The sequence below is a fragment of the Kogia breviceps genome, chromosome 5, assembly GCF_026419965.1.
Source record: "Kogia breviceps isolate mKogBre1 chromosome 5, mKogBre1 haplotype 1, whole genome shotgun sequence".
Classification (NCBI taxonomy): Eukaryota; Metazoa; Chordata; class Mammalia; order Artiodactyla; family Physeteridae; genus Kogia; species Kogia breviceps.
This window is the reverse complement of record NC_081314.1, coordinates 17,618,343-17,640,421: the sequence shown is the minus strand read 5'-3', so window position 1 is coordinate 17,640,421 and position 22,079 is coordinate 17,618,343. Positions and strand designations below refer to the sequence as shown.

At 36.4% G+C, this 22,079-nt stretch overlaps 1 protein-coding gene across 5 annotated transcripts in view; it reads right to left on the bottom strand.

Annotated features, from left to right (window-relative positions):
- The window catches only part of STAG1 (STAG1 cohesin complex component), a 455,106-nt gene that overhangs the window by 251,264 nt on the left and 181,763 nt on the right, over window positions 1-22,079 (bottom strand). For all 5 annotated transcript variants that reach the window (XM_059065085.2, XM_067033725.1, XM_067033728.1 and 2 more), the window contains one exon: window positions 5,758-5,854. In XM_059065085.2, coding sequence (XP_058921068.1) covers window positions 5,758-5,854 — 97 coding nt within the window. The remainder of the gene's footprint in view (window positions 1-5,757; window positions 5,855-22,079) is intronic.

Below are 22,079 nucleotides of genomic sequence, written 5' to 3'. Positions count from 1 at the left end.
AGGGAGCTCAGCGTCCTAATATTCTGCCATTTTGATCTCCCTCTTTCAGAATTATTATATTGCCTTTATTAGTTTTGCAAACTGTTTTCTTGAAATTTCTAAACTTTCAATATTACTCCCAAATAGTAATCATACTTCATTTTATTATCCAAATGCATCAGCTTATATTGCCAATATTAAATAGGAGTTGTGAGAGTGGACATCCCTGCCTTGTTTGACTTCAGTGAAAATGACTCTACTAGTTTCCCTTGAGCATTACGTTGGCTTTGGGGTTAAAAGGTTTTTTTTTTTTTCCCTTCCATTTTCTACTTTCCAGACTTTACAGAAAAGTTGTTAAGAAAAGTACAAGGGATTTCTGAATATCCACCACCAAATTCTCAGATGTAAACATTTGTTTTATCCTTCTTTCACTCTTTACATATCCCTTTATTCATCAATACTCCTGTGTATATTTCCCCCCAAAAACAAAACTCTTACACAACTACAGTACAATGATCAGAAGGATGAAATTAACAATTTATGTTCTAACCCACAGAACTGATTTCGGATTTCAGTATTTGTCTCAATAATGTTTTTTTTCCAAAAAAAATCTAAGATTGTGCACTGCATTCAGTTCCTTTAGTATTGAATCTGGAACAGTTCTCTGAGTCATTTCTTTGTATTTCATGATACTGACACTTCTAAAGAGTACAGGAGAGTTACTGTGAAAAATACATCTCAATTTGAGCTCATCCAACGTTTCCTCATGAGTAGATTTAGACTCTGAACTTTTGGCAAGAATACTACAAAAGTGAGGTTGAGTTCTTCTTCTAGGTGCATAACACGAAGTACATGCTATTAACTGGTTCTATAACTGGCAGTGTTTGCTTTCATCATTTGTTTATGGTGGTGTCTACCAAGTCTGTACAGGTAAAGTATCAATACCATTTTACCCATAATAGATATCTTGTAAGGAGACAATTTGAGGAGGTAAATACTGTGTTCTTTACTTTCCCCCAACTAGTTTTACAGTGCAGCACTGAGTTCAAATTTTACTTTAGTGGTTATGTTATATGCTACAGCATGGCATGGTTCATCTGTTCTGATAGCATGCAGTTTTAGGATTTTCCCTCCATCTTTATTGATTTTTCTTTTTTTTTTTCTTTCTGAGTATGTGAAACATGAAGATAACTCCAAAGTCAAGACTATTCAAAAAAGTATATTCCAGTAAGTATCATCCCTTTACCTCAATTCCCTCTAAGCTTTCCACTTCATTTACATACACACACAACCAATGGGTAGCCAATCATTCTATCTTATCTTTTTTTGTTTCTTTTTGGTCAAGTGACCAGATACATGTGTATATTCTATTATTTCCCTTTCTTTCTTCTAAAAAAAAAACCTCGAATACTTTTAGACACTCTTTTGTACTTTGCACTTAAAAAATGTATCCTGAAAATCTCCCTGCATTAGTCCACAGAGATCTTCCTCATAATTTTTTGCAATGACAAAAAAATCCACTGTATAAGTTGTACCACAGTTTATTCAATCACTGTCCTATATTTCAGCATTTAGGTTGTTTCCAATATTTTACAAGTACAAACAATATGGTATTGAGTAACCCTGTGAATTTGTTTTCATAAAACTGGAGGTATATCTTCATGGCAAAATTCCAGAAACAGGATGGCTAGGTCAAAAGATAAAAACATATGTAATTTTGGTAGATAATGTCAAATTTCTTTCCATGAGAATTGTATCAGTTTGTGTTCCAACAAACAATGTAATAGTGTCTGTTTCTTCACAGCCTAAAAAACAGTGTTGTTATAACTTTTAATTTTTATCAATCTGATAGGAGAAAATACTATCTTGGTGTAGCTATATTTTGTAGTTCTCTTCTTTCATATGTTTTAATATCTGCTTACTACAGTTTCACAGGTACTTGGGTCTATTTTAGATTTTTACTATACTGCACTGATGTGAGAGACAGTAAGTTTTCTCTCTTAAACATATTAAGAAAATATGCATCTATGTCTGTTTTATTAGAATGTTTTAAAATCCATTTTGTCAATTTTTTTTTTCAGGAACTATGAAAATAGCTGAAAGGAAGTGACAAGGATAAGAAAACAGAATTCAAGAAAAAGAAATAGAAATGGCTCTTAAGCCACACTCGTAAGAGAAATAAAATTAAATCATCCAAATACAAAAATTAATCATGGATCAATGACCTACATATAAGATCTAAAATGATAAAACTATTAGAAGAAAACATAGAGATAAATATTCAGGCTCTTAGAATTTGCAATGGATTCTTAGATTTGACACCACAGCATGAGCAAAAAAATGAAAAAATAGGTAAGTTGGACTTCATAAAAATTTAAAACTTCTGTTCATCAAAGAATATCTTTAAGAAAGTGAAGAGACAACCTACAGAGCAGGAAGCCAACAGTTGCAAGTTATGAACAGTTGCATGTTGTATATCTGATAATGGTTTAATATCCAGAATACATAAAGAACTCTAATAACTCACAAAAAAATAAAAACCATCTAATTTTAAAATAAGCACGGGATCAAATACACATTTGTTCAAAAAAGATATACAAATTGCCAAAAGTACATGAAAAGATGCTCAAGATCACTGGTGATTAAGAAAATGCAAATCAAAACCATAATAAGAAATCACTTCATACCCCCTAGGTCAGTAAAATTTAAAAATCAGAAAATAAAAGTGTTTTAGAGGACGTGGAGAAATATGAATCTTCATACATTTCTGGAATTTAAAATGGTGCAGCTGCTATGAAAACAGCAGCTCCTCAAAAAGTTGGCAGTTCCTCAAAAAGTTAAAATAGAATTACCATATGATCCAGCAATTTCACTCCTAGGTATTTACACCAAAGAATTAAAAAATAAGTACTCAAGCAGATATCTGTCCATGAATGTTCGCAGCAATATTCACAGCAACCAAAAAGTGAAAACAACCTAATGTCCATCGACAGATGAATGGATAAACAAATTGTAACATATACATAAAATGAAATAAATTATCGATACATGCTACTACTTGGATAAACCTCAAAGACATTATGCTAAATGAAAGACATCAGAAACAAAAGGTCACATATCGGACAATTCCTTTTACATAAAATGACTAAAACAGGCAAATCCATAGGAGTAGAAAGCAGATTAGTGGTTGCCAAGGGTTGCAGGGAAGAAGGGAATGAGGAATGACTATGTAATAAGTATTAGGTATTCTTCTGGGGTGATAAAAAGAAAAGTTTTGATACTAGAGAGAGGTGGTTGCACAACACTGTTAATGTGCTAAAAACTACTGAACTGCCCACTTTAAAATGGTTAATTGTTTAAGTGAATTTCACCTCAATTAAAAAAAATCATACTGACATTTAAAAAAATCATTCCTAAGAGCAATACAAAAATTTGACAAAAACGTTTTGTTGAAAAGACCAAGAAGAAACAGACATTTTCATATATTACTGATAGGAGTAAAAATGGGTACAATTCCCATATCAGGAAATTTGGCAATATCTAATATAATTACAAATATATTAACCTACAGACATTCTTCCACCAGGAGCAAGTAAGGTACACACAAAATTACTCACTGTTAACAGCAAAAGACTACAGATAATGCAATGGTCTGTTAACAGAAGACTAGTTAAATAAATTGCTGTACATACATACAAAGAAATGAATGCTATGATGCTGGAAAAGAAGGGAGGGGAGGGGAGGGGAGGGGAGAAAGGAGGGAAGGAAGGAAACCAAGAAAGCTCTCTATAGACCAGTATCTTTTTCGGGGGGGGGGGCGGTGTAAAGAGCATATATTTCCTATTTATATAGATAGACAGACGAATATACAACAAAGCAGTTAAGAGCAATCAAATCTGTGGACATAGATGGGAAGGCGAGAAGTGGTAAAGGCTTTTTGCTTTACATCTCTCTCTCTCTCTCTCTTTTTTTTTTTTTTTGTTTTTTGAACCATGGGAATGAATTACAAAAGGAAAAATTTTTAAGACTACCAGTTGTTTTAAAATCAAAACTCAATCTAACAGGACAATTACACAGTTTAGACAAGATAACATATGTAAAGCACATCACTCAGTGCTTGCCTTTCCCATTTTAAGACTGTAAAATTAACAAACTCACTTTCCTTCGAATAAACTAATCTCTTGCCAATCCTCACCTGTCTCTATGCTCTAGGATTCAGCCATAAACTCTCTTTATGCTCTAGAGTGTGCTGTATTTTCTTGTCTTCTGGAATTTTTACACAATCTGTTAACTTTGGCCTTTCTCCTCCTCCTTAATTTTCTCTTACTCAACCTCAGTCCCAGGGTAGAGTTTCTTCCTCTGAGATGCATTTTCTTACAAATAGCCCCACATTCACACATACACAGAAACACACAGCCTAGGTTGGATCAGAAGCCCCTCCTTATTATTCCCACATTACCCTCTGGTTAGACATATAGACTTCAGATTGAGACAAGCTGAATCTAAATTGTGAATTTGGCACTTACAAACTGTATTATGTCCAAAAACTAACCTAAGCCCTGTATTCTCAGTTTCCTGAACTACAGAATAAAAATCACACCTGACTGATAGAAGTGTCAAACCAATATTAAATGAGCTAATGTATGTAAAGCACACAGCTTGGTATATACTAGTCATTAAACTGTAACCAGTTTGATTATTATTACTTTCATGGCACTGAGCACTTCAGTAAACTATTGGTGTATTTCCCTCTTTTTCTTTGCGATAAAGCCTTCTTTAAAGATTAAATTTACTCTTAATACTGGGGCAGAGACTGTCTTAATAATATCTGTATACTTTGGAACAGTGCTTAGTATAACTTAGGTACTCTGTAAATATTTGATAAACTTCTTATGTCAATATGGTGAGCGATAACTTGGTCAGAAATAAGAAAACCTTCAAGAAATCAATTTGATCAGTGATCTCAGTAAAAGACAACCATTCTTTCTGTATTAATAAGTAAAGAACGGTGTTTACCAACTGACTTTCCCCATGTAGTACATTTAACCTGTTTATTCTAGAGAAGAAAAGTATCTATCAGTTATCTATTAATATGATAAAAATAAAATTTTACTTTTTTTTTTTTTTTTTTTTTTGCGGTACGCGGGCCTCTCCCGTCGCGGAGCACAGGCTCCGGACGCGCAGGCTCAGCGGCCATGGCTCACGGGCCCAGCCGCTCCGCGGCATGTGGGATCTTCCCGGACCGGGGCACGAACCCAAGTCCCCTGCATCGGCAGGCGGACTCTCAACCACTGCGCCACCAGGGAAGCCCAAAACTTTACTTTTAACAAATTGTCTATGGATTCCAAATGACTGTAAACTTAAGAAAACTGATTTTCATACTTAATGTTACCTTGAATTTTTTAAGGTTCAAGCATTTCATCTATAACATGAGGACTCAAAATAATGAATTTTAGCAACTAGCACAGTTTACAATATGGAGCACAGATACAAATAATATCAGTAAATATTAATTATAAAATCTTATGATCCAAAAAGCCAATTCATAAATTCATTAATTTGAGATTTCCTTCAAAATATTAAAAAATTCAGAAGTCTGTTGAGTAAAACTGAACCAGAAAAAAAAGAGAAATATACTTAAATTAAAATAATTTTATCAGAAAAAGATGAGCACATAATTCCAGGATGAATTATAAAATTACTAACACAAGGTAAAGTAAATTTGACACTGCTGGACTGACAGTCTTAATGTACATTATTTATTCCAACATTCTGTACCTCGACATCCTGAACACTGGATAAAAAAGTTGATTAAATCCAGAAGTGCGATGTCCCTGTCTTGTTTATATGATTCAATCCAGTCATCGACCACAGACTGTGGGGGAAAAAAACCATAAAATTAAAAGTTAAAAAATTTATATTATAGCAAATAAATTTTCAAAAAATTCCTGTTTTTCCATGTGTATCTATTTAAACAAGAAAACTACTTACCTAAAATTATCTCTCTGTAGCCAAATAAAAGTAGAGATTCCCTCATGTTGAAAGGCGATTCAAAGGTAAATTACTAGGTTTCAGAAATTTGTGCAAAATAGAGCACAATATAAGCCTGACTTTACCAGTCACATTAAGTCCAATAACTATTAAACAACTATAGATACTAATGTTCAAACCATATTGTGAAAATAACACAAAAAGTAACTTCACTTATACATAGATATAAGCTTTCTGAGTATCAGAAAACCCAGCAGAGAATAAAAAGAATACACACCATATATAATAAAATGCATTTTTCCCCAGGAATACAAGGATGACTCAATATTAGGAACTCAAACAATTCAATTTATCAACAATGTAAAGAAGAAAAATAAATGATTTTAATACTAGATCTCAAAAAGGTATCTGATAAAAATCCTGCAGCCAAGCTTAATAAAAAATGTCTAGAAAAACTAGTGTTATGTGATATGTTGCTAAACAACATAAAGACAAAGACTACTACATATTTGTTGTTGAAATCCTTAACATTTTTCAGCTCTAAAAAAGAATGAGGCAAGGATGCATCCCTCAGCATTCAACACAGATTTTAAAAGTTTTTAGTTTGTGCAAAAATTAGTAAAATATCAGTAAACACAATTCTCCTTTCCTATAATAAGAAAATTTGAGTCTCTACCAAACTGACTTGAAAGATTAATAAAAAAATTTGACAAGACAACTGACAAAAGATAAATGTACAAAATAAAATTTTAATATTGACAATATATAAGAAATATAAATAGACTGAGAAGGCTGTTCACAATGAAAATCATCTAAAAACAAACTCAAACACTGTATAAATTTTAATGATGAAAATTATTAAAAAACGTACAGGATATAGAAAATGACCTAAATAAGTTTCATATACTGAATTTTTTTAAAAAAGGTTTAGTGCTGTATCAATAAAGTCTTTCCAAATTGCTAACTTAGCATACTAACAGGCAGAATTGTTGCGGGTCTTTCTGGGGGTGGGTGGTGGGGAAAGCACAGGAAACCAATAAAAATAATTTTTTAAAAAATTTAAAATAAATTTTTAGTTTTGTACTTAGGTATAATTATATACAGTAAATGCATAAATCTTCAGTTACTCCTTGAGGAAAGTTTACATATACATACACCTGTATAACCATAACCAAAATGAAAATACAAAAAAATTTCCAGAACTGAAACAGGCTGCCTCATGTTCCCTTCCAGGCAGTAACCATCACAAATGTCAATAGTTTAACTATTATTCCTTTACAGTAGATATGTTTTTTGAAATTCATATAATACTGTGCTTTGTGTTTGATTTCTTCCAGTCAATGTTTTATCAGTGAGATTCAATCATGTGTTAGTTAGTGTCAGTATGTGTTATCAGTAATTCCTTGTTTGTACTGCTGGATAGTATTTCATTGTACTAATATAGCATATTTTATAACCCATTTTACTACTGATGTACATGAGAGTCATTTCCATTTTAGGGCTATCACAAATAAAATTGTTATGAACATACCTGTACACACTGTTTGACATAAACATTTTTTCTGCTGTATATATACCTAGTAGCAGACTTATTAACAAACAGAATACATATATACTGAGGGCCAGTACACAACGTCATCCAATTTTCCAAAAGAGATATATTAAATTATACATCCTCCAGCAATGTATGATATTAAGTGCTCCACATCCTCACCAATACCAGGTGTTGTCAGCCCTTTTATTTTAACCCATTCTGCTGGAGCGTACCCCTTTCCCTTCTTTAATGATCTCTTCTACTGAGAAGCAATCATATTTCCTTCTCTAATATGAAAGGGAGGACTTTATTATTAACTGCTGATGTATATAACACTGTTTCTCTGTCTCATCACATTAGTATCTGGAAGATTTTGTTTTAAAAGTACAAAGAAAATACAATGGTGGTAGGAGAGGCGAAAAAGAAAAAGAAAGAACTGCATGGTATCTGTTCAGGGTTCACCTCCGTTGCATAATGTGTTCAGGCCCTCTTGGCTAAAAATGGTGGTGAGGCCTAAGAATGGATAGAGCAGGTTAACAGTGACTTTGAGACTCAGGAGCAAAGCAGAAATGCTTTGTGACCCAGGTAATGAAGTATGGCACAAAGCAGAGAAGGAAGCCATTTCCCCACTTCCATATGGGGCCCAGAATTGTGAACACACTCTGAACACAGTGACCAAATTTTTCTTTAGCTCCCAAAGCACAAATATTAATTTATAATCAATCCCACCAGTTATATATGAAGAGCACAAAACATTCTGAATAAATGAGACTAATGAGGAGGGACTTGCATTAGAAATATTAAAACAATACAAAAATACTGAAAACAATATAGGTTGAAAGTAATGTAGGCCTAGAAAAGTAATACAAGACAGTAGAGCACAGAAACAGATCCAGGTATATTTAAAACAAGCTATAACAGAGGAGATATTTCAATTTTAGATGGAAAAGGGTGGTTTATTTAATAAATAATACTGATATAATTGGTTATTCACCTGGAAGGAAACAAACTTATACCTTTTAAAAGCTATCAGAGACGTGTAGGGGCAAAGGAATCTAAACAACTAACTCCAGAGAGATAAGCCCTTCTTAGACTGGCAGAGACTGATGAGTGTTAGAGGCACTGCCAAGTATGGGCATAAGTGGATGGATGATACAACCTATCATAATATATAGGGCCTTGGCTGATGGGGAAAAGAAGAGGATAAAACAAAAAACTACATAGCTGGGAATCTTCAATAAAGAAAATAATTTAAAGCATCCATAGGGTACATACAGGAGACAAAAGGATAAGATATATGGCACACTTCTCATTAAAAATAATAAAAGCCAGTGGATAATGGGATGACATATTTAAAGAAAGAAAGAAAAAACTGTCCATCAGTTGGGGATAAAACCCAGCTTTTCCACTGTCCCATAAAAAATCAACGTCTGAACAGCTATCCAAGAACAAAACCAGATCCAGGAGACCTCTATAGTCCACTTACGAAGTTTTAAGAACAACAAAACTGAGAATAATCACATTAGAAGAAAAGGAAGGTAACTCCATTTTGCCTGCCCGTTCCCCAAACTGGCACTGTTCAGTGCTCAGAAGGAACTTTCCAGTTAGAAAGAGTTCCTCTTGCCAAGAAAAGAAGTGTGGGGTGACTGACCAGCTTCTCCAGCTTCACAGTGCAATGTCCAGTGGTCCTGTTTTGGTTTCACCCCACCTAGACCAGCAAACCTGAGATGTACTGAGCTGGCTAGGAACAAGGAATAAAAGCAGAAGCTATTATTAGCAGACAAGCTGCCAGAGGGATCACAGTTCACAGAGACCTGCTCTTCAGACATACTTAGCAAATTTCACCAACGAGGAAGCCAAAGGCCACTGTAGACCCCCACAGATGTTGCCAGCTTTTCCCCCACAGGTATTTGTGTTTGTGTTCACTGATACCGACTTCCTGAGTCCCTCTCTGCACCCTTCCCCCACCAATACCAAGACCTACACTATTAGCCACTATATGCTCTTTTATAAATAAATAAATAAATACAGAAAGAGAAAGAGAGAGAATATATACATTATAGCTCTCTACAGCCGTGAGAGTATAAGACACCAGCCATCTGAATCCCTACCCACCCACAGCCGAGCCAGGGAGCCACACGTGCAGCCAACTAGGGTTGATGCAGCTGCACAAACGCAAGCTACCAGCCTAACACCACCCACCCACACTGAACCCCACCACTCTGCCCATGCTCAGGGATTGCCCCTCCAACTGTGCACTACTAGCCTGACATCCATCACTGGCCTTCATTGCAATGAGCATGCATGTGGCAGAAGGGAGGGATATGCAGCCACCGGTGAGCGCCACCTAAAACCAAGGTATCCCACAGCTTCTTGTGGGCCCAGATCAGGTCCTGCCTCCTGTCACTGGCCAGCACCAGCATGCCCACCTATACTTAGCCACTCCAAGCTGTGCATTGCCTACCCCTGCCCAATGCCCACCACCAGCCTCCAATGCAGTGTGCACACCTGTGGGGAGACTGTAAAAAACCATAGGAGAGGAAGCTGATGGCTAGGGACTCCACTTCAGCCAATGAGACCACAGTTGGCCCCAATCCTTGCTCTCTGCAGTGGCCCTCATCACTACAAGGGTGCCTGTGACTGGCCTCTACCACAGCCTGCCTTGGTCCCTAGCTGACAAATCTAGAGGCACTGCTTAGAACTACTACAGATCCCCCACAGTGCTTATCAAGAACCACACAGTTGTCAATGGTGTGGACCCCAGTGGCCTGAGCTCAAGACACATCATGCCCACACGGACCCAAGCTGCCATATGCCCCCACATCTGTCACCCTGCATCACTATACCCAGTGTCACAGCATGATCCAGTGTCCTCTCACCCACAGGTGAAAGGCCTCCCCTTATCAAATTCAGTCTATAAAGTCTGGAAGAGGTAACAGCTTCTTCAGATGCATGAACAAGAGAACAAAGCAACAGGGATTACGAAGAATTTGGGAAATATATCTCTACCAAAGAACACAGTAAGCCTATAGTAACTGGCCCAAAGAAACGAAGATCCAGGAATTGCCTGACAAAGAATTCAAAATAATTGTTCTGCAGATGGTCAGAGAGCTGTAAGAGAACACATATAAAAGATTAATGTATCAGGGAAAAAAATACAAGAACAAAATGAGAAGTTCAACAAAGAGACAGAAAACAAAAGAAAGAACCAAATAGAAAATGTGAAACAAGAATACCATGACCATAGTGAAGAATTCAATGCAGAATGTATTTATTATTTATTTACCCATTCGACCATTCTGTATCTTTTGATTAGAGAACTTCGTGAATTTACATTTAAAGTAACTATTGATAGGTATGTGCTTATTGCCATTTTGTTAATTGTTTTCAAGCTGTTTTTGTAGTTCCTCTCTATTCTTTTCTTCTTCTCTTGCAACAAATGAAAATGGCAATGTAACATACCAAATTTATGGGATGCAGCAAAAGCAGTTCTAAGACAGAAGTTCACTGTGATAAATACCTACCTCAAGAAACAAGAAAAATCTCAAATAAACAACCTAACTTTACACCTCAAGGAATTTGGGGAAAAAAAAAAAAAAGAACAAATGAAGCCCAAAGTTAGTGGCAGGAAGGAAATAATACAAGATTAGAACAGAAATAAATGAAATAGAGACTAAAAAGCCAACAGAAAAGATCAATGAAACTAAAAGCTGGTTCTCTGAAAAAATAAACAAAATTGACAAACCTTTACCTAGACTCACCAAGAAAAAAAGAGAACTCAAAAAAATAAAATCAGAAATGGAAGAGATGTTACAATTGATTCCACAAAAATGTGAAGGGTCATAAGAGATTACTATGAACAATCATATGCCAACAAATTGGACAACCTAGGAAAAAAATGAGTAAATTCCTAGAAACATACAACCTAGTAATACTATATCATGATGAAATGGAAAATCTAAACTGACCAATTACTAGCAAGGATTTTGAATCAGTAATTAAAAACCTCCCAACAAACAAAAGTCCAGGACCAGAAGGCTTCACTGATGACTTCTAACAAACATTCTAAGAATTAATGCCAGTCCTTCTCAAACTCTTTCAAAAAACAGAAGAGAGTGGAAGTCTTCCAAACATATTTTATGAGGCCAGTACTACCCTGATACCAAACCAGATAAAAAATGCCACAAGAAAAGGCCAATATTCCTGATGAACATAGATGCAAAAATCCTCAACAAATATTAGCAAATCAAATTTGACAATGCATTAATAGGATCACATACCATGACTGAGCAGGATTTAGTGCAGTGATACAAGGATGGTTCAAGATGCAAAAATAAATGTGATATACCACATTAATAGAATAAAAGATAAAAACTGCATGATCATATCAATAAGTGCAAGAAAAGCTTCTGATACAATACAGTTTTTATGATAAAAACTCTAAAACAAACTGGGTATAGAAGGAACAAACCTCAACACAATGAAGGCCATATATAACACCCACAGCCAACATTACTCAATAGTGTAAGGATGAAAAGATTTTCTCTGACATCAGGAAAGACCAGAGTGAACAAACACTCTCATCACTCCTATTCAACATAATACTAGAAGTCCTAGTCAGAGCAATCAGTCAAGAAAAATAAAAGGTATCCAAATAGAAAAGGAAGAAGTAAAACTTTTTTTTTCAGATGCTGTGACCTTCCATACAGAAAATCTTAAAGACCCCATCAAAAAACTGTTTGAACAAATAAACTTATTAAGTTGCAGGATACAAAATCAACATACAGAAAACAGTTGCATTTCTATACTACATAAAATTGCATTTCTATGTTAAATCAAATTTAACAAATCACTAAATTTAATAGCAAAAATCCAATTTAAAAGTTGGCAGAGAAACTGAATAGTTTTCCACAGAAGGAATACAAATGGCCAAGAAATACGTGAAAAGACACTCAACATCACTAATCATCAGGAAAATGCAAATCAAAACCACAATGAGATATTAATGTCACACCTGTTTGGAACAGCTATTAAAAAGATAAGAGATAACAAGTGTTGGTGAGGGTGTGCACTGTTGGTGGGAATGCCAACTGGTACAGCCACTACATAACACAGTACAGATGTTCCTCAAAAAAGTAAAAAATAGAACTACCATATGATCCAGAAATCCCACTTCTGGGTATATATGCAGAGGAATTAAAGTCAGGATTTTATTAAAATTTCTGCACTTCCATGTTCACTGCATTCACAATAGCCAAAATATGGAAACCACCTCAGTGTCTGTTAAAAGATGAATGGATAAGGAAAATGTGGTATATGTATATACACAATGGAATACTAATTCGTCCATGAGAAAGAAGGAAATCCTGCCATTTGCAACAACTTGGATGAACCTTGAAGGCACTGTACTAGGTGAAGTAAGTCAGAGAAAGACAAATACTATATGATAACACTTATATGTGGAATCTAAAAAAAAAGCCAAACTCAGAGAAACAGACACAGAGTAGTATTTATCAGGGCTTGGGGGTAAGGGAAATGGTGAGAATTGGTCAAAGGGTACAAACTTCCAGTTGAAAGATTAACAAATTCTGGGGATATAACGTACAGAACAGTGACTATAGCTAATAATACTGTATTATATACTTGAATGTTGCTAAGAGTACTTCTTAAATGTTCTCACCAGAAAAAACAAATGGTAATAATGTGAAGGGATGGAGACGTCAGTTAAAGCTATGGTAGTAATTATTTTGCAACATACAAATATATCAAATCAACACACTGTACACCTTAAACTTACACAATCTTTTTTTTTTTTTTTTTTTTTTGCGGTATGCGGGCCTCTCACTGTTGTGGCTTCTCCCGTTGCAGAGCACAGGCTCCGGACGCACAGGCCCAGCGGCCATGGCTCACGGGCTTAGTTGCTCCGCGGCATGTGGGATCTTCCCGGACCAGGGCACGAACCCGTGTCTCCTGCATCGGCAGGCGGATTCTCAACCACTGTGCCACCAGGGAAGCCCAAACTTACACAATCTTATAGTCAATTTTATCTCAATAAAGGTAGAGGAAATAAAAAAGAAAAAACTGCCCATCTAGAATTTTGTATCTGGCCAAAAGGTATCTTTCAAATAAAAGCAACATAAAAACTTATCAAAGAAAACTAAAACAAAACCAAGCAGATAGACTAATAAACACTCTTGAAAGAAAACTACCCAGACTGATTAAAAATCAATCACATGATATTTACAAGAGACACACTTTAAATATAATAGCACAGATAGGTTGCACTAAAAGGGAGAAAATATGTATACCATGCAAACATTAACTATAAAAAAAGCTGTTATGACTATGTTTACAGCAGACAAAGAAATCAAAACAAGGAATTACAAACATTAAAAAAAAAACATACTTTATGGGACCTCCCTGGTGGTGCAGTGGTTAAGAATCTGCCTGCCAATGCAGGGGACACGGGTTTGAGCCCTGATCTGGGAAGATCCCACATGCCACAGAGCAACTAAGCCCGTGCGTCACAACTTCTGAGCCTGTGCTCTAGGGCCCACGAGCCACAACTATTGAAGGCCGCGCCTAGAGCCCATGCTCCACAACAAGAGAAGCTACCTCAGTGAGAAGCCCACGCATCACAAGGAAGAGTAGCCCCCGCTCACTGCAACTAGAGAAAGTCCGTGGGTAGCAACAAAGACCCAATGCAGCCATAGATAAATAAATTAATTTAATTAAATAATAAATAAATGTCAGTGTTTACATTATTTAAAAATATACGTTATAAAAATAAAGTGCTAAATTCATCAGGAAGATAAAACAATTACAATTTTTTATATACCTAATAACAAGAGTCCCAAAATACATAAAGTAAAAACTGAACTGAAAGGGAAAATATGCAAATCGATAACCACAGTTGAGATTTTTACTGTATGTCTATTGGTAACTGATCAAAGAAGCAAACATGCAAACAAATAGAAGATTTGAACAGCACTGCTAATAAACATGACCTAATCAACATGTATAATTACAACATCAACAATTAGAGAATACACATTCATTTTAGGTACACATTGAACATTCACCAAAAGACCAAAAAGCAAGTCTTTATGAGTTTTTAAGGATGGAAAAAAAACATGGCACATTCTCAGACCATTATAGATTTAAATTAGACATCAGTAACAAAAACGTTACCTAAAATATCCCCAAATGTTTTGGTAATTAGGGAGTATTTTGAAGTGAATGATAATGAAAATACAACATATCAAAATTTGTAGAATGCAGGTAAAACAGTGCTTAGAGGGAAATTTATAGTTTCACATACTTTATAATAAAAGAAGTTCTAAATCAATGATTTAAGCTTCCACCTTAAGAAACACACATTACATTTAAATGTTGGTTGTCCTCAATTAGGGAGCAGGGAAAGATATTACTCCAAGATTACAAGAAGAAACATTTCTAATAACATACCCACAGCCTCTCAAAGAGAAGGTCATAGCCTTAGAACATCTAAAATACGAGGTACAGTCACACAATCATTCTAGAACCTAAGCTGACAGAGGCTCTATTATCCTAAGAGGTTTCTAAGGTTGATCCTGAAAAGTCAATATCCAGCTGGTGGAAGAAGTAAACACAGAAAAGCATGGCAGATTTTTGTAATTCAGCTTTGGAAGCAGTACATATCACTCTCTCTAATACTTCTTTGGCAAGAACTTGTAAACTAGCCACATCTAGATAAAAGGGGAGCAGAAACATGAAGTCTGTTTTGGCCAGTACCCTCCTGGAACTTTCTCCACGATGAAGAAAGAAAAATACATTTTTGGTAAGTGGCCAGTCATTTCTGCCAAAATCTGCCCCTCTGGCTATAAATATTTATATGCAGCCTTCTTCCTACACAGAAATAATACTCACCTGCATGGATACTGTAAGTACTGTTTACTGAGGTAAAAATATTATCAATTTAAATGTCTATAAAAGAAGGTTTCACCAAACTAGAATAAAATGTAACTATATACAAATGAGATGTACTGATATGTTAGCACTAATGATACAATAAGTTATTTGTGACATATTAAGTAAAAAGAGAAATGTATGATTCTACTTTTAAAGTAAATGGTATCACACACATGCATTTATAGTAGCATACAAACAGATATGCAAAAATTCAAACTGTGACACCGACAGGCTTGCCCTTGATTCATTCCAAGAAGTTTAAATCTAAAACTTTACTAAAATGAAAATCTCGGAGAACTTAGCCACAGATCCTTAAAGGGAAACCATAAGCCAGCATCTGAATCACAGATAACAGTCAAATGATAAATATCATGACATTTGCTGTATGATTTTATCATATTACAGTATAAGAAGAAATTTGTAGTAGTTAGAAGTATAATATTTTAAAAACTGAGAAAGAAAAACTAAAGAGAAAACAAAAGAAAATGTCAAGGATAAGAAGAGGAAATAGCAATATGTGAAACAGAACAGTCAATGTCATGGTTAAAAATGAGTTTTAAATCTGCCTCTAAGCTTCTTATAAACTAAACCTTAAAAAAAGATAATCAATTCAATATGGATATCTACACAGTACACTGAGTGCACATTCTTCAAACTCTATTAGATAAAATATACTTCTTTCAGCAGACCATTTGATAGGACCTTGGTTAAACAGACAAGGTCATAGAGAATTAGTATTCTATATTGTTGCTTAAGAGTAGATTCATTTGCTTTGGAGAAATACAAGCAGATGGCAATATAGTTACTTCATAAACTAAAGACCCTAACTAGGAATCTTAAATGAATAAAGGGCCCTCCCTCTTCCCAACCAAGAATCACTATATAATAAATTAATATTTAGATGACTTTTTCACCATAGCCCTTAGTAATATCATATACATGCTTTCTGTGAATGCAAATAAAAAAATAACTACTACATAGGTAGACTAAGAGTTCTTTATTACTCCATGAAACTAGACTGTTATTTTACCCTCAGATATGAGCTAAAATGTTCTTGGTTTTCAGAGTTCTCTAAAGGCTGCTTTTTCTTCTTGTGATTTTTGTGTTTTAACTAACTGCAGTTTCTGGCCAATCTGATCATATCACTGTCCTTTTACACAACTATATTATCGCCTAAACTTAGAGAAATTTGTTCTTAAGCTCAGATAAATGGTGTGACATCACATGACAGGCCAGATTTTATTCCAGAGTTATGAATGGAATCACAGATTGTAATATCATTTCAATGCCATTTTCAGAAAAATAACTCCCATTTCATACTTTTACTTGATGCTAATCTTAGTTTTGTTTTTCTTTTGTTTTGTATTATTCAGGCTGTGAAATAGAAAGCTTCTGTCAACAAGTATACTTTTCAGTTTAATCTGATAACATAACTAGGTCTGAAGCTGAGTACTGTAATAGTGATGTCTAAATAAAATGGTACAGATAAATTAAAATGACATTTTAAATACCCATTCTCTTAATGTAAAGTTTTTATATTCTTGGTCTCAAAGGAATTGCAGGAGACTATTACAATAAGCTGAGTTGCCTCCTACTCCTAAGCCTGGGAAAACATTATCCAATTAACAGAACTGTTGGTTACTGTGATACTCACAGGAATGGAGACCATGGCAACACCTATTATATATGAATTTGTGCCAGTGGAGGGATCCTAATAATTTGGATTTGACCACCCAAATTGAAAAGAGCCTTAAGAAGACAAAGCAAAATAATATGCCTAGGGCTTCCCTGGTGGTGCAGTGGTTGAGAATCTGCCTGCTGATGCAGGGGACGTGGGTTTGAGCACTGGTCTGGGAATATCCCACATGCCGCGGAGCAACTAGGCCTGTGAGCCACAACTACTGAGCCTGCGCGTCTGGAGCCTGTGCTCCGCAACAAGAGAGGCCGCGATAGTGAGAGGCCCACGCACCGCGATGAAGAGTGGCCGCCACTTGCCACAACTAGAGAAAGCCCTCGCACAGAAACGAAGACCCAACACAGCCAAAAATAAATAAATAAATAAACAAACAAATAAATAAGCCAAGCATTTGAAGCCCTTTAGAAAATAAAAATTAAAAAATAATAATATGCCTAAAAGACTCAGCAATCAAGAGGAGAAAAGAAAAAGTAAATTGGGTATATATGAAACAGATGGGAGATTTAAAACATAAAAAGACTTTCTAGAAGTCTAAAAAAAAAAAAAAAGACTATCAAATTTAAATATTCATTGGATCAACCTAAGAATAATCACTATAGAGAATGGATTTAACGTCCTGGAAGTTGAATGGGGAAAAAAAATCTCAACACAAAATAAAAATACAGAAATAGAATTCATGAGGTAAGGGGTAAAAGATTTGGTAGATATATCTAAGACAAGTACAGGTGTTTGAGAAGGGGAAAAAAGAGAATACAATTAAACTGTTCATTTTAAGAGGAAAAACGACCTGATCAGTGATTTACATCTGAACATTAACATAGCTTATCTAGCTGTTGCCAGAATTAATGGGAAAATGACACATATAAGCAAGTCAAGATAAAATTCATAATTCCAAGGAAAAAGAGAAAATCTCATAAATGTCAAGACCAACAGTTAAAGTCAGATAATCTATACAAACTCCACCTCTACATACAGAGCATCCAATCTGCATTCAATGTCTCTCTTTTTTTAAAAAATTTTTATTTATTTTTTGTTTTGTTTTGTTTTGTTTTTTTCAATGTCTCTCTCTTAAGAAAGCAAATAGCTGCCAACACCAGACATTTAAGGAAAGCCTCTTCATCGGTTATCAATTTACTGTGCCTCGGCTCCAAAGCTACCCTTCAGTATCTGCTCTATAATAATGAACAGGACTTTATAAGCATTTCTCTTTCACAGTAAGCACTATTTAAGCTTTATTAGCCTAGAGCTCTGGAAGGACACTGCAGAAGGAAAGGGGTTTTCTCTTCCTGGTTTCGATATGTCAGAGTCTAGCTTTTCTTGCTCTTGCTACATAGTCCAATAGCAGCAAGAGCATAAAAGGAAATCCAGTGGTGTTTGTCCCAGGCTCATGCCAAGAGTATGCAGTCCTTTGGCAACCTTGTACTCCAGCCTGGGATTAGTGATTACCCTCCTAATGCAGCCCTACTGACACAGACACTGGCATGCTTCAAGTCTCATGCTGGCAGCAGTGCCACATCTTTCACTGTACAACTGTCTTCCATGCTGAACATGACTGTACCTCAGAATACTGTTTCCTGCTGTCCAGAAACTGTGAACCAACTCTGATTAAGGCAATCCAGTGAACTTCTCTGTCATTCAACAGGCTGTATCTCTACTTTCTCCAACAAGGTCTGAACCCCCGCCTGGGGAAGGGAACCCCTCTCTTCCAAGGCTGTCTTTCCTTGAGAAATCTCCTTCAGCCCTAGGAGACTTAGTGTTATTTTTATTTACATCTTTATAGTTAACTCTTCCATCATAGTTTAGCAATTATGCATAATGCATTTTACCAATTCAAATTACTCTGTAGTTTTGACTCCTGATTGAATCCAGACTGGTATAGAATTAGTCCCAGGAGTGGTTCCAAATGATAAACCAGTAAAGATAAGATTTGGGGACTGGTTTGGTCATGCCCTTGGGATTAAGCACAGGGCTGAGCTGGTCGCCAATGGGATGCTAGTAATCTATGGCATACAGTAGTTTCAGAAAATCAGTGAAGCTAACACCTGTGGTACACTGTGATGAAGTGTCAACTCAAGCACATGCCTTGGGAATTTCAGTGGCTGCTATGTTTGCTATTATAGCAGTAGTGGTAACTGTGAGGACAGCAGTATGAGATAGATATTTTGTGTACAATTGAGCACTTAGAAAATGACAAGCTCAAGTCCATTAACTCTCAGCTTAAGTCACAGTGTGAGAACCAGAGAGCTTCCATGATTCCCCTGGAAGAATCTCTTCTTTCTTATACGTATGGGGCTGATATTGCCAAAAGTCAAGCTAAAAATTTAATTGTGTAGGTTGCTGAATTACAAAAACAGCTGAATTCAATCTCATCAAGTTTCTCATTTGAAAATTAAAACCTTGATCGGGAAAGAATGAGATCCTGAAATTAGAATGGAGATACCTAGTTGGTCTTAGATGAAACTAACAATTTTTACCTCTTTCCCACTCCCTCAGCCCCTCACCACTAATTGGGAGCCTCCCATACCAGTGGAAGTAGCTTGCTTTCCAGCGTCTAAGAACACTAGCCTTCCATGGCTTGAAAACCTTCTGATGATCTCACATGGGCAGATGCCTTGAAGGGGGATGCTCATTCTCCTGAAGACCCACCACAACCAACTCCTTTTGCCATTAGATCCATAACTAGGGTCAAATCTCAGCATGCTCCAGGGGGACAGGTACACACTATGACCCAAGAGGAAATAGCTTACATACCCAACAGAAGTTGGAGAACCATGTGTGGAGTAGATTCCTGAAGTATTTGACCAAAGAGGATGAAATATAATGCTACATCAGGGCAAATTAATTGACATGGGTGCACTCAGTAGAGGTAACAGATTTACTACATTAGTCCATGTACCTGAAAATGGCTCTAATTATTAATTATCTAGTTGGTGCACTAAAAGTTGGATTTAAAGGTTGAGATGCCAGAGCTTTCCTGGCACTGATATGGATGGAGGGAGGAAAGAATCTAATGATTTAGGGAGTTGGACTGGATTTATCACGTGAGAATTTCATACTACTATTCCTCAACTATGTTACACAAGAGGGCCCAGAAAGCAATTAGTGAAGGGAGGAGCTACATCTCCCATTCTTACTAAGGTCTGTGGTTACTCTCCTTTAGTGAGCCTGGTGTGAGTGTAGGGGTTGTGGTCATTAAGAAGATCATCAATGGAGATGATGAGAGCCAAGCTAATACAGCCCAAGTGGCTCTACTTAATCATCAAAGACAAGATGGGTGCATTACCTGTAAAGGGAGGCAGGGATGTACTTGTCACCAGAATGATTTGGCCCACAGAAATTTTTGGCAGCAGCTAACTGATTACAGTGCCCCTAGGAACAAAATAGATGGGCAACCTAGTAGAATACTGTTTAATTTATATAATAGGAAAAACTCTAGGTCTGGTAGCCAGAAGTCTACCTTTGTCTCCAACACATTGGAGAGATATAGCCTTCTTACCAGTTACTAAACCTGGGTTAGCTCACAGATCCAGAGTCAGCTGAACAAAGTGGAAACCAGGTCCCTTGAAAATGGACCCTGCACAGCTATTGCAAGTCCCACCATACACCCTCCTCTAATCCTTCCCCAGAGACTTGAAGCCATTAATCAGAGGTACTATGTACTGTAAAAAGGAAATACTCACTCTCATTAATAGACACTGTCTCTGAATCGCCCTTATTTCCTGGCACTGTGGTCCACAAGTTAAATTACAGGCTTATGGTGATACATGATACATCAGTCAGATGATAACGGGGTTTTAACTCCAGTCTGACTGAAAGTGAGCCCAAATGGTCCAGGGATTCACCTTGTGGTTATTTCCCTGGTTCCTGAATATATACTTGGAAGAGACATACCTGGCAACTGAAAGGACCCCACATTAACTTTCTGACCCGTGGGATAAGAGGCATTATGGTAGCAATGTCTAAAGCAAAGTTCATGGAACTTCCTCTCCTTACCAAGATAATAAACTAGAAGCAATACTATATCCCCAGGGGAATTACAGAATTTAATCAAAGACCTCAAAGAGGCAAAGGCGGTGAAACCTATCATACCCCTATTAAACTCACCAGTTTGGCCAACAGAGAAGTCAGATGGATCCCGGAGAACAACTATGGATCATCATAAGCTTAATCAGGTGGTGACCTTCACGGCAGTTGCAGACCCTGGCACTTGATAAGCAGCTACTAACCTGGCTAATGCCTTTTTCTCCAATTAACAAGGACCACTCAAAGTAAGTTGTTTTTACCTGGAATGGACAAAAGTATAACTTTCACAGTGTTGGTTCAGCACTATGTTAATTTTCCTGCTTTCTGTCATAAACAGTTGTCTTGGTTATCTACATCTCACAATCTGTGAGAGTCAGGAATCTAGATATAACTCAGCTGAATCTTCTGCTTAGGATCTCACAGGGCTGTAATCAAGATATTCACTATGCTACATTCTCATTTGGAGGCTCAAATGGGAAAGAATCTACTTCTAAGCTCACTTATGTTGTTGGGAGAATTTCTTTCCTTGCCGTTGGCTGTCGACTGACAGCCTTGACCTCCTGCTGGCTACTGGCTGGAAACAACTCTCAGGGCCAAGAAGTTCCTTGCTACATGGGCTTCGCCAACATGATCAATTACCTGTCAAGCCAACAAGGAGAATCCTGATAGGAAACCTGCTAGCAAGATAGTGTCTTGCATAACATAGCGTAATCACAGAATTGCCCTCCCATCACCTTTGCTCTAATTGGTGGTTAGAAGAAAGTCACAGGTCTCAACACACTCAATGGGATGGGTCAAGAACATGAATAGCAGGAGGTGGGGGCCACCAGAGGCAACACTTGAGTCTGACCACCAAAACAGTGCACAGATATCTTGGATCATCTTTACACATTCCATGAAACATCA